Source organism: Dicentrarchus labrax, unplaced genomic scaffold (assembly GCF_905237075.1).
Source record: "Dicentrarchus labrax unplaced genomic scaffold, dlabrax2021, whole genome shotgun sequence".
Lineage (NCBI taxonomy): Eukaryota > Metazoa > Chordata > Actinopteri > Moronidae > Dicentrarchus > Dicentrarchus labrax.
In genome coordinates this window covers 880,071-893,947 of record NW_026136710.1, presented here as the reverse complement: position 1 = coordinate 893,947, position 13,877 = coordinate 880,071, and the positions used below count along the sequence as shown (strand labels likewise).

Genomic DNA, 13,877 nt, shown 5'->3' with positions numbered 1-13,877 from the left:
AACTGTCCTGTCTCCCTTCCTCTTCACCACGTACACTGCAGACTTTAAGTTCAATTCAATTCAATTTTATTTGTATAGCGCCAAGTCATAACAGAATTTATCTCAGGACACTTTTCAAATAGAGCAGGTCTAGACCGAACTCCTTACAGTGGGTACGGAAAGTATTCAGACCCCTTTAAATTTTTCACTCTTTGTTTCATTGCAGCCATTTGCTAAAATCAAAAAAGTTCATTTTATTTCTCATTAATGTACACTCAGCACCCCATCTTGACAGAAAAAAAACAAATGTAGAAATTTTTGCAAATTTATTAAAAAAGAAAAACTGAAATATCACATGGTCATAAGTATTCAGACCCTTTGCTCAGTATTGAGTAGAAGCACCCTTTGAGCTACTACAGCCATGAGTCTTCTTGGGAATGATGCAACAAGTTTTTCACACCTGGATTTGGGGATTTCAATTCAATTCAATTCAATTCAATTTTATTTGTATAGCGCCAATTCATAACAGAAGTTATCTCAGGACACTTTTCAAATAGAGCAGGTCTAGACCAAACTGTTTAACATTAATTACAGAGACCCAACAGTACCACCATGAGCAAGACCTTGGAGACAAGGGCAAGGAAAAACTGCCTGTTAAAAGGCAGAAACCTAGGACAGATCGTCCGGCTCTAGGTGGGTGGTCGTCTGTCTCCACCAGTTGGGGAGGGAGGGAGGGAGGGAGGGAGAGAGAGAGAGAGAGAGAGGCAGAGAGAGCGAGAGACAGACAGACAGACAGGTGCATAGCAACAACAGTATTAGCAATGGCAATCTAGCAGGACCATGGCAGGAGGCTCCACCAGGATCGACAAGAACCTGCAAGACGAGAAAGCACAAGAACTCCGGGGAAGAAGTGAAGTTAGTAACATGCATTAATGGAACATGAATGAGTGCAGAAAGAGAGAGGAAGGGAGGAGCTCAGTGCACCATGGGAAATCCCCCGATAGTCTAGGCCTATAGCAGCATAACTAAGGGATGGTTCAGGACTCACCTGATCCAGCCCTAACTATAAGCTTTATCAAAGAGGAATGTCTTAAGCCTACTCTTGAATGTGGTGAGGGTGTCTGCCTCCAGAACCACAACTGGAAGCTGGTTCCACAGGAGAGGAGCTTGGTAACTGAAGGCTCTGGCTCCTGTTCTACTTTTAGAGACTATAGGAACCACAAGTAGCCCAGCATTCAGAGAACGTAGTGTTCTAGTGGGGTAATAGGGTACTATGAGCTCTTTAAGATATGAAGGGGCCTGACCATGAAGAGCTTTATAGGTGAGGAGGAGGATTTTAAATTCTATTCTACATTTTACAGGGAGCCAATGCAGAGAAGCTAGTACAGGAGAGATGTGATCTCTTTTTCTAGTTCCTGTCAGTACTCGTGCTGCAGCGTTCTGAATTAATTGGAGCGTTTTAATGGACTTATTGGGGCAACCTGATAATAAAGAGTTGCGGTAATCCAGCCTTGAAGTAACAAATGCATGGATAAGTTTTTCTGCATCTGTCTGTGATAGGATGTGTCTAATTTTTGTAATATAACGTAAATGAAAGAAGGCAGTCCTAGAGGTCTGCTTTATGTGGGAGTTAAATGACAAATCCTGATCAAAGATAACTCCAAGATTCCTGACAGTGGTGCTAGAGGCCAAGTTAATGCCATCTAGAGTAACTATATCTTTAGACAGTGAGTCTCTAAGGTTTTTGGGGCCAAGAACAAGAATTTCGGTTTTTTGAGTTTAACATGAGAAAATTGCAGGTCATCCAGGATTTTATGTCCGTAAGACATGTTTGTAATTTAGATAATTGATTAATTTCATTGGGTTTGATTGATAGATATAACTGCGTATCATCTGCATAACAGTGAAAGTTAATGGAGTGATTCCTAATAATGTTGCCTAAAGGGAGCATATATAAAGTAAATAGTATTGGTCCAGAACCTTGTGGAACTCCATGACTAACTGTAGTATTTATTGAAGATTCATCGTTAACATGTACAAACTGCGAGCGATCTGATAAATATGACTTAAACCAGCTTAGTGCGGTTCCTTTAATGCCAATTTGATGCTCAAGTCTCTGTAAAAGAATATCATGGTCAATGGTGTCAAATGCAGCACTAAGATCTAATAATACAAGTACAGAGACAAGTCCATTGTCAGAAGCAGTCAGAAGGTCATTATTAACTTTAACCAGAGCTGTCTCTGTGCTATGATGGACTCTAAATCCTGACTGAAAATCCTCAAATAAACTATTGTTATGTAGAAAGTCACATAAACTCTTTGGCGACTACTTTCTCCAGAATCTTAGAGAGGAAGGGGAGGTTAGAAATCAGTCTATAGTTGGCTAAAACCCCTGGGTCAAGAGTGGACTTTTTAAGAAGGGGTTTAATTACAGCTACTTTAAAGGACTGTGGTACATATCCTGATAATAAAGAAAGATTAATCATATCCAGTAAAGAAGTGCCAATTAAGGGAACAACTTCTTTAAGCAGCCTAGTTGGGATCGGGTCTAACAGACAGGTTGATGGCTTCGATGAAGAAATGATTGAAGTTAACTGATGAAGATCGATAGCAGAGAAACAGTCTAAATATATATATGTCAAGTTTACATTGACAGAAGTCCCTGTACTTGGAGAGCCACTGATAACTGTTGATGGCAGTTGGTGATTAATTTTTTCTCTAATAGTAATAATTTTATTATAGAAGAAGCTCATGAAGTCGTTGCTACTTAAGTTTATGGGGATATGTGGCTCAATAGAGCTGTGACTCTCTGTCAGCCTGGCTACAGTGCTGAAGAGGAACCTAGGGTTGTTCTTATTTTCTTCTATTAGTGCTGAGTAATAGGCTCCTCTGGCATTACGGAGGGCCTTTCTATAAGTTTTAAGATTATCTTGCCAATTTGAGCGATATTCTGATAATTTGGAAGAGCGCCATTTCCTTTCAGATTTCCTAGCTATTTGTTTTAACTGGCGGGTTTGGTGGTTATACCAAGGTGCTAGTCTCCTATGTTTTAATAATTTCCTTTTTATAGGAGCGATAGAGTCTAATGTTGATCGTAGTGAGCCTGTAGCACTATCAACAAGATTATCAATTTTAGAGGGACTAAAGTCGTTATAGGACTCTGTTAAATTCAGACATGGCATTGAATTAAACACTGAAGGAATCTCCTCCTTAAATTTAGCTACAGCACTGTCAGATAGACATCTGCTGTAGGAAGTTTTGCCTAATGGCTTATAATCTAATAGTATGAATTCAAAAGTTACTAAATAATGGTCAGATAGGAAAGGATTATGTGGGAAGACTATTAAATGTTCAATATCAATGCCATATGATAAAACAAGGTCAACAGTGTGATTAAAACAATGAATTGGTTTATTTACACTCTGACAGAAGCCAATTGAGTCTATTAATGATATAAATGCATTACTAAGGCTGTCATTGTCAACATCCACATGAATATTAAAATCACCTACAATAATTACTTTATCTGATTTAAGGACTAAACTTGATAGAAACTCTGAAAATTCAGATATAAAATCAGAGTACGGTCCAGGAGCGCGGTACACTATAACAAATAGAACTGGCTGCAGTGTTTTCCAGTTTGGGTGAGAAAGACTAAGAACAAGGCTTTCAAATGAATTATAATTTAGTTTAGTTTAGATCCTCTGCCATTCCTCCTTGCAGATCCTCACCAGTTCTGTCAGGTTGGATGGTGAACGTTGGTGGACAGCCATTTTCAGATCTCTCCAGAGATGCTCAATTGGGTTTAGGTCAGGGCTCTGGCTGGGCCAGTCAAGAATGGTCACAGAGTTGTTCCGAAGCCACTCCTTTGTTATTTTAGCTGTGTGCTTAGGGTTATTGTCTTGTTGGAAGGTGAACCTTCGGCCCAGTCTGAGGTCCTGAGCACTCTGGAAGAGGTTTTCTTCCAGGATATCTCTGTACTTGGCCGCATTCATCTTTCCTTCAATTGCAACCAGTCGTCCTGTCCCTGCAGCTGAAAAACATCCCTATAGCCTGATGCTGCCACCACCATGTTTCACTGTTGGGATTGTATTGGGCAGGTGATGAGCAGTGCCTGGTTTTCTCCACACAAACCGCTTAGAATTAACGCCAAAAAGTTCAATCTTGGTCTCATCAGACCAGAGAATCTTATTTCTCATAGCCTGGGAGTCCTTCATGTGTTTTTTGGCAAACTCTATGCAGGCTTTCATATGTCTTGCACTGAGGAGAGGCTTCCGTCGGGCCACTCTGCCATAAAGCCTCTGACTGGTGCAGGGCTGCAGTGATAGTTGACTTTGTGGAACTTTCTCCCATCTCCCTACTGCATCTCTGGAGCTCAGCCACAGTGATCTTTGGGTTCTTCTTTACCTCTCTCACCAAGGCTCTTCTCCCACGATTGCTCAGTGTGGCTGGACGGCCAGGTCTAGGAAGAGTTCTGGTCGTCCCAAACTTCTTCCATTTAAGGATTATGGAGGCCACTGTGCTCTTAGGAACCTTGAGTGCTGCAGAAATTATTTTGTAACCTTGGCCAGATCTGTGCCTTGCCACAATTCTGTCTCTGAGCTCCTTGGGCAGTTGCTTCGACCTCATGATTCTCATTTGCTCTGACATGCACTGTGAGCTGTAAGGTCTTATATAGACAGGTGTGTGCCTTTCCTAATCAAGTCCAATCAGTTTAATTAAACACAGTTAGACTCCAATGAAGGAGCAGGACCATCTCAAGGAGGATCAGAAGAAATGGACAGCATGTGAGTTAAATATGAGTGTCACAGCAAAGGGTCTGAATACTTATGACCATATTTCAGTTTTTCTTTTTTAATAAATTTGCAAAAGTTTCTACATTTCTGTTTTTTTCTGTCAAGATGTGGTGCTGAGTGTACATTAATGAGAAATAAAATGAACTTTTTTGATTTTAGCAAATGGCTGCAATGAAACAAAGAGTGAAAATTTTAAAGGGGTCTGAATACTTTCCGTACCCACTGTATAACATTATTTACAGAGACCCAACACTTCCACCATGAGCAAGACCTTGGTGACAAGGGCAAGGAAAAACTGCCTGTTAAAAGGCAGAAACCTAGGACACTGCACTGAGTCATGTCATCTGCAGAAATACTCTGATGACATGGTTATCGTTGGGTGTCTGGGAGAGGGGAGGCTGAGTACAAGGACCTGGTCGACCGCTTTGTGTAGTGGTGTGGGGAGAACCACCTGCAGCTGAATGTGGCAAACAAACGTATCATATTTACACAATATTCTTATCTTTCTTTCACATTAATATACGCTAGGATCACTAATATTAATAATATACACTGCGATCAATAATAATATACGCTGTGGTCAATAATACAATAATATACGCTGCGATCAATAATAATGTAATCTGTGATCAATAATATACACTGCGATCAATAATAATAATATAATCTGAAATCAATAAGATAATAATAATATAATCTATGATCAATAATATAATAATAATATACACTGTGATCAATAATATAATAATATAATCTGCAATCAATAATAATAATATAATCTGTGATCAATAATATGATATACACTGTGATCAATAATAATAATAATATTATCTGTGATCAATAATATGATATACACTGTGATCAATAATAATAATAATATTATCTGTGATCAATAATATAATAATATACGCTGCGATAAATAATATAATCTGTGATCAATAATATCATAATATTCACTATGATCAATAATATAATCTGTGATCAATAATAATATACACTGTGATCAATAATATACGCTGCGATCAATAATAATAATATAATCTGTGATCAATAATATAATAATATTTACTGTGATCAATAATAATATACGCTGCGATCAATAATAATAATATTTACTGTGATCAATAATATAATAATATTTACTGTGATCAATAATAATATAATCTGTGATCAATAATATAATATACAGTGATCAATAATAATATAATCTGTGATCAATAATAATAATATACACTGTGATCAATAATAATGTACACTGATCAATAGTAATATACACTGTGATCAATAATATAATAATAATCTGTGATCAATAATATAATAATAATCTGTGATCAATAATATAATAATACACACTGTGATCAATAATATACACTGTGATCAACAATATAATAATAATATACACTATTAATAATATAATAATAATATAATCTGTGATCAATAATATAATATACACTGTAATCAACAATATAATAATTAATCTGTGATCAATAATATAATATACACTGTGATCAATAATATAATCTGTGATCAATAATATAATAATAATATACACTGATCAATAATAATATACAGTGATCAATAATATAATATAATCTGTGATCAATAATATAATATACTGTAATCAATAATATAATTAATCTGTGATCAATAATATTATAATAATATACACTGATCAATAATATAATAATATAATCTGTGATCAATAATATAATATAATCTGCGATCAATAATAATATACACTGTGATCAATAATAATGTACACTGTGATCAATAGTAATATACACTGTGATCAATAATAATAATTTAATCTGTGATCAATAATAATATAATCTGTGATCAATAATATAATACACACTGTGATCAATAATACACACTGTGATCAATAATATAATATAATCTGTGATCAATAATATAATATACACTGTGATCAATAATATAATATAATCTGTGATCAATAATAAAATAATTAATCTGTGATCAATAATATAATATAATCTGTGATCAATAATAAAATAATTAATCTGTGATCAATAATATACACTGATCAATAATATAATATAATCTGTGATCAATAATATAATATACACTGTGATCAATAATATAATATAATCTGTGATCAATAATAAAATAATTAATCTGTGATCAATAATATAATATACACTGTGATCAATAATATAATAATATAATCTGTGATCAATAATATAATATACACTGTAATCAATAATATAATAATAATAATTAATCTGTGATCAATAATATAATAATAATATACACTGTGATCAATAATATAATAATAATAATATACACTGATCAATAATAATATACACTGTGATCAATAATATACACAGTTTAAGTTTTATTGACAGAAATGTTCAAACACAGATATTGACTCTGTTTTGATCAATAATATGGTTTTCTTTCATCCATTATAATCAATAAAAGCTGGTGACCCCCGGCGGGGCAGCGACCCTCAGGTTGGAACCACTGCTGAGGTTCGTTTTCATTTACCACTTTCAATCAACTTTATTGATTATTATTGTGTTTATGATTGTTTCCACACCTGATCGATCACATTTATTGATCTTTTATTAAAACTGTAAACTTCCAAACAGGGTGGGCAGCGTGGCTGGTTTGGGGTGGGGCTTGTAGCCGATTCGCTCGTTGATAAGCTCCGCCCTCGACGTCGCTGTGGAGGAAGAGGCTGAAGCCCCGCCCCCGATGATGTCAACACTGATGACAGAAGCCCCGCCCACTCCACCTCCTGACTCCGCCTCCTCTCGTTGACGCTTCCTGGCCTGAAAAATAGATAATCAGGTTTAAAGGTCAGGGTTTGACTGTACTGATCCGTATCAATAGTACAGATTGATAAATAGAAGTGATTGGAACCTCGAGCTCCTTCTTGACGCTCTCGAACTCCTCAGTGTCGTCGATCTTCAGCTCCAGACGGGTCGGTTTCCTCCTCAGCATCTTCTGAACATACAACAGCAGGGAACAATACTATTGATTATTAACAGAACTGATTGACATTGATCATTAGCAAACAGACCTGGAGATGCTTCACAGGTCAAATGAATGTGGCCTTTTTCACAGCAGACATCTTGACCTGAGACAGTTGGATAAACACGGGCGGGTTTACCCGACTGCTTCATGTGAAAGTGGCTGCTGTGAAAAAGGCCTATTCAGGAAGGAAGAATCGGTCACTCACAGTGGACGGCTCCACAGATCAATAATCAATACATCCATGATGAGCATTAAATGATTAACAGCATGTTGTCTGGACGCCGATCCTACGTCCTCTCAGCTCTAATATCGGCTCTAATACAGGCTCATTATCTAATATCAGCTCTAATATCAGCTCATTATCTAATATCAGCTCTAATATCAGCTCTAATACAAGCTCATTATCTAATATCAGCTCTAATATCAGCTCTAATACAGGCTCATTATCTAATATCAGCTCTAATATCAGCTCTAATACAGGCTCATTATCTAATATCAGCTCTAATATCAGCTCTAATACAAGCTCATTATCTAATATCAGCTCTAATATCAGCTCATTATCTAATATCAGCTCTAATATCAGCTCTAATACAAGCTCATTATCTAATATCAGCTCTAATATCAGCTCTAATACAAGCTCATTATCTAATATCAGCTCTAATATCAGCTCTAATATCAGCTCATTATCTAATATCAGCTCTAATATCAGCTCTAATACAAGCTCATTATCTAATATCAGCTCTAATATCAGCTCTAATACAGGCTCATTATCTAATATCAGCTCTAATATCAGCTCTAATATCAGCTCATTATCTAATATCAGCTCTAATATCAGCTCTAATACAGGTTCATTATCTAATATCAGCTCTAATATCAGCTCTAATACAGGCTCATTATCTAATATCAGCTCTAATACAGGCTCATTATCTAATATCAGCTCTAATATCAGCTCTAATACAGGCTCATTATCTAATATCAGCTCTAATATCAGCTCTAATACAAGCTCATTATCTAATATCAGCTCTAATATCAGCTCTAATATCAGCTCATTATCTAATATCAGCTCTAATATCAGCTCTAATACAAGCTCATTATCTAATATCAGCTCTAATATCAGCTCTAATATCAGCTCATTATCTAATATCAGCTCTAATATCAGCTCTAATACAGGCTCATTATCTAATATCAGCTCTAATACAGGCTCATTATCTAATATCAGCTCTAATATCAGCTCTAATACAGGCTCATTATCTAATATCAGCTCTAATATCAGGCTCATTATCTAATATCAGCTCTAATATCAGCTCATTATCTAATATCAGCTCTAATACAAGCTCATTATCTAATATCAGCTCATATAGCTCTAATATCAGCTCTATTATCTAATATCAGCTCTAATATCAGCTCATTATCTAATATCAGCTCTAATATCACTAATAAGCTCTAATATCAGCTCTAATATCTAATATCAGCTCTAATATCAGGCTCATTATCTAATATCAGCTCTAATATCAGCTCTATCTATCTAATATCAGCTCTAATATCAGGCTCATTATCTAATATCAGCTCTAATACAGGCTCATTATCTAATATCAGCTCTAATATCAGCTCTAATATCAGCTCTAATATCACTCTAATATCAGCTCTAATATCAGCTCTAATACAAGCTCATTATCTAATATCAGCTCTAATATCAGCTCTAATATCAGGCTCATTATCTAATATCAGCTCTAATATCAGCTCTAATACAAGCTCATTATCTAATATCAGCTCTAATATCAGCTCTAATATCAGCTCATTATCTAATATCAGCTCTAATATCAGCTCTAATACAGGCTCATTATCTAATATCAGCTCTAATATCAGGCTCATTATCTAAATATCAGCTCTAATACAAGGCTCATTATCTAATATCAGCTCTAATATCAGGCTCATTATCTAATATCAGCTCTAATATCAGCTCTAATACAAGCTCATTATCTAATATCAGCTCTAATATCAGCTCTAATACAGGCTCATTATCTAAATATCAGCTCTAATATCAGCTCATATCTAATATCAGCTCATTATCTAATATCAGCTCTAATATCAGCTCTAATACAGGCTCATTATCTAATATCAGCTCTAATATCAGCTCTAATACAGGCTCATTATCTAATATCAGCTCTAATATCAGCTCTAAACATTATCTAATATCAGCTAATATCAGCTCTAATACAGGCTCATTATCTAATATCAGCTCTAATACTAATATCAGCTCATAATATCAGCTCTAATATCAGCTCTAATATCAGCTCATTATCTAATATCAGCTCTATCTAGCTCTAATACAAGCTCATTATCTAATATCAGCTCTAATATCAGCTCTAATATCAGCTCATTATCTAATATCAGCTCTAATATCAGCTCATTATCTAATATCGGCTCTAATACAAGCTCATTATCTAATATCAGCTCTAATACAAGCTCATTATCTAATATCAGCTCTAATATCAGCTCTAATATCGGCTCTAATACAGGCTCATTATCTAATATCAGCTCTAATATCAGCTCTAATACAGGCTCATTATCTAATATCAGCTCTAATATCAGCTCTAATATCAGCTCAATACGGCTCTAATACAGGCTCATTATCTAATATCAGCTCTAATATCAGCTCTAATACAGGCTCATTATCTAATATCAGCTCTAATATCAGCTCTAATATCGGCTCTAATACAGGCTCATTATCTAATATCAGCTCTAATATCAGCTCTAATATCGGCTCTAATACAAGCTCATTATCTAATATCAGCTCTAATACAGGCTCATTATCTAATATCAGCTCTAATATCAGGCTCATTATCTAATATCAGCTCTAATATCAGCTCTAATACAGGCTCATTATCTAATATCAGCTCTAATATCAGCTCTAATATCAGCTCATTATCTAATATCAGCTCTAATATCAGCTCTAATACAGGCTCATTATCTAATAGCAGCTCTAATACAGGCTCATTATCTAATATCAGCTCTAATATCGGCTCTAATACAGGCTCATTATCTAATATCAGCTCTAATATCAGCTCTAATATCAGCTCATTATCTAATATCAGCTCTAATATCAGCTCTAATATCAGCTCATTATCTAATATCAGCTCTAATATCAGCTCTAATACAGGCTCATTATCTAATATCAGCTCTAATATCAGGCTCATTATCTAATATCAGCTCTAATATCAGCTCTAATACAGGCTCATTATCTTATATCAGCTCTAATATCAGCTTTAATACAGGCTCATTATCTAATATCAGCTCTAATACAGGCTCATTATCTAATATCAGCTCTAATATCAGCTCTAATACAGGCTCATTATCTAATATCAGCTCTAATATCGGCTCTAATACAGGCTCATTATCTAATATCAGCTCTAATATCAGCTCTAATACAGGCTCATTATCTAATATCAGCTCTAATATCAGCCTAATAAGGCTCTATAGGCTCATTATCTAATATCAGCTAATATCAGCTCTAATACAGGCTCATTATCTAATATCAGCTCTAATACAGGCTCATTATCTAATATCAGCTCTAATATCAGCTCTAATACAGGCTCATTATCTAATATCGGCTCTAATACAAGCTCTTAGTGTGTGCTGTGCTGTATCTGATAATATATTATTATTATATTTAAGTTGTATTCTCTTTATTCTTCCCTGTGTTGTGCTAGTTTGAATTTCCTCTACGGAATCAATACAGGAACATTTTCTCTCACGCTGCCCAATCACACTCTTTCGGTCTAACCCCAACCAATCAAACCAGAGAACGCAACGATCAGCAGCCAATCAGAGGCCGAGTAGGGCGGGACTTTGCCGCCCTGCTGCCCTGAAAAAAAAACAAGGCTCACGGCGAATAGAAGCTAAGCTAACCGGCTAACGTCTGTCCAGACATCTAAAGACAGCGAATTTAACCGGAAACCGACGACCGTTCCCGCCTCACATTTTCCCCACACTCTCACCAGTTGTAACACGCTCGTGTAAAGTTACCTGACAGGTGTGTTGTTGCGGTTTTTTCGCGGGTTTCCGTCGTCTGCCGTGTGTTCGCTGCCGCTCTGCCCACCGGAAGAACAACTTTTGACCCGGAAGCGGATGACGCGTTTACGTCCGGGTGACGCACCGCGCAGAGACGACGCCGCTTCGTTTGTCTTCACGTGTAAGTTTTTAAAAAGAGAAATATTTAAAGTTTATAAACCGCTGTCACTCTCACCTGTCGTGCACGCGCCCAGGAGTGACTGGCGTCACACGTGACGCTGTCTTTTTGGTGTTGGCGCTGATGCTAATGCTAACGTTAGCTCTGTGTACGACGGTTTGTTTTTCCTCTTTGTGTCTCCACCAAACTCCGTTATAAAACCGTTTAATTTACGGCTGATCCGCGCGCTGTAGTCGGCTCTAAAGGACCAGAACGGAACCAGAGCTCAGGTCTGTTACTGTCAGTGTCGCTCTTTCGTTCGGCAGTAAAAAATAATATTATTAAGGACAATAATAGGATTAATACTCAGGACTAACTGGCTGTGTGCAGCTGTGGGATGGGGCTGATATCACTTTATTGATAAACTATAGAGGAGGAAATATCTATTATAATGTGAAGAGACACAGTTAATATAATACAGATACCAATGAATTACTGTTTGATTTATAACCTGTTACAATAGGAATGTGTTCATTATACAGTGCTGCTCTAATGTTTTTAGATGAATTAATATCTTCCTCAGACAAATGAGCTGAACGATATAAAAACATCATACTGAGATTATTGTGGAAATCATGAAGATGTTTTTAAAAGTATGTTGTGATTTTATTTTCTGATTATAAAAAGATCTCTATGTTTCAGTGTTTTCTCTTGGGGTAGTTTTCACAGCAGCCTCTGGGGGGCGACAGCAGCTACAGCGGCAGTAGAAGAAGACAAAAAAGAACTGAATCATGTCGGACGGGGAAGATGCGGCTCCGGCCGTGAAGAAGAGTCGTGTTTTCTACGGGAGCCTGGAGGAAAAAGAGCGCGAGCGCCTGAGTTCAGAGGCGGCGAGTAGCGCGGCGTCAGGAAGTGATGCGGTGAAGGCGGGGATTGAGGCGGGAAACATCAACATCTCTTCAGGTCGGTCTCAAACTACAGATGCATGTTAGTGTGTGTGCGTGTGACGTGTATGTGAGAGACTCTGTTTCCCATGATGCCATGCAGGAGAAACTCTGGAGATGGAGGAGCGGGTCAGTGAGCGACAGCAGGAAGCGCTCGCTGCCTTCGAGCGGCGGCGGCGAGCGCGGCAGATCACCGTTTCCACTGACGACGCCGAGGTGAAGGCCGGCCTACGAGCTCTGGGAGAGCCAATCACATTGTTTGGAGAGGGACCAGCTGACCGCCGCGAAAGGTCCGTAAAAATAGATTAAGTTGATCAGTGTGATCAGAACTGTCTCCATAAAGGTGGACTGAACTTTATTGATTATTAATCAGTTTGTTTCTGTCAGACTGCGGAGCGTTCTGTCTGTCGTCGGTCCGGATGCTCTGAAGAAGTCCAGGAGAGACGAAGAGAGAGCCAAGAGATCCCAGGACGAGGTACACACACACACACACACACTCACACTCACACACACTCTCTCACTCACTCACTCACTCACTCACTCACTCACTCACACTCACTCACTCACTCACTCACTCACTCACTCACTCTCTCACTCACTCATTCTCTCACTCACTCACCACTCACTCACTCACTCACACTCACTCACTCACACTCACTCACTCACACTCACTCACTCACACTCACTCACTCACTCACACTCTCTGACACTCTCTCTCATTCTCTCTCACTCACTCACACTCTCTCTCTCACTCACTCACTCACACTCTCTCTCACTCACTCACTCACACTCTCTCTCACTCACTCACTCACACTCTCTCTCTCTGACACTCACTCACTCACACTCACTCACACTCTCTCTCACTCTCTCACTCACTCGCTCACTCTCTCTCTCTCTCTGACACTCTCTCTCACTCTCTCTCACTCACTCACTCACACTCTCTCTCTCTCTGACACTCTCTCTCTCTCACTCTCTCTCTCTCACTCACTC

General features: G+C 37.5%; 3 protein-coding genes across 5 annotated transcripts in view; 1 reads left to right on the top strand and 2 right to left on the bottom strand.

Moving 5' to 3' along the window:
- Positions 1-7,116: 7,116 nt before the first annotated feature.
- cdc26 (cell division cycle 26 homolog) lies at positions 7,117-11,888 on the bottom strand. Its single transcript, XM_051412723.1, has 3 exons — positions 11,802-11,888; positions 7,662-7,745; positions 7,117-7,570 (listed from the first exon to the last, which is right to left on the bottom strand). The coding sequence occupies exons 2-3, from the start codon at positions 7,740-7,742 to the stop codon at positions 7,364-7,366; spliced, it is 288 nt and encodes a 95-aa protein (XP_051268683.1). The 5' UTR covers positions 7,743-7,745; positions 11,802-11,888; the 3' UTR covers positions 7,117-7,363.
- Positions 7,752-9,647, bottom strand: LOC127370930 (transforming acidic coiled-coil-containing protein 3-like). Its single transcript, XM_051413435.1, has 3 exons — positions 9,524-9,647; positions 9,353-9,403; positions 7,752-8,819 (listed from the first exon to the last, which is right to left on the bottom strand). Exons 1-3 carry the CDS (start codon positions 9,645-9,647, stop codon positions 8,035-8,037), a joined length of 960 nt encoding a protein of 319 aa, XP_051269395.1. The 3' UTR covers positions 7,752-8,034.
- The window catches only part of prpf4 (PRP4 pre-mRNA processing factor 4 homolog (yeast)), an 11,700-nt gene continuing 9,653 nt past the window's right edge, over positions 11,831-13,877 (top strand). The window contains exons 1-4 of one of the 3 annotated variants that reach the window (XM_051412722.1): positions 11,831-11,967; positions 12,664-12,906; positions 12,991-13,177; positions 13,275-13,362. In XM_051412722.1, the coding sequence (XP_051268682.1) occupies positions 12,735-12,906; positions 12,991-13,177; positions 13,275-13,362 (447 nt within the window). In that variant the 5' untranslated portion in view covers positions 11,831-11,967; positions 12,664-12,734. Of the gene's footprint in view, positions 11,968-12,004; positions 12,234-12,645; positions 12,907-12,990; positions 13,178-13,274; positions 13,363-13,877 lie in introns of those variants that run through there. The other 2 variants (XM_051412720.1, XM_051412721.1) reach the window with 2 other exon arrangements.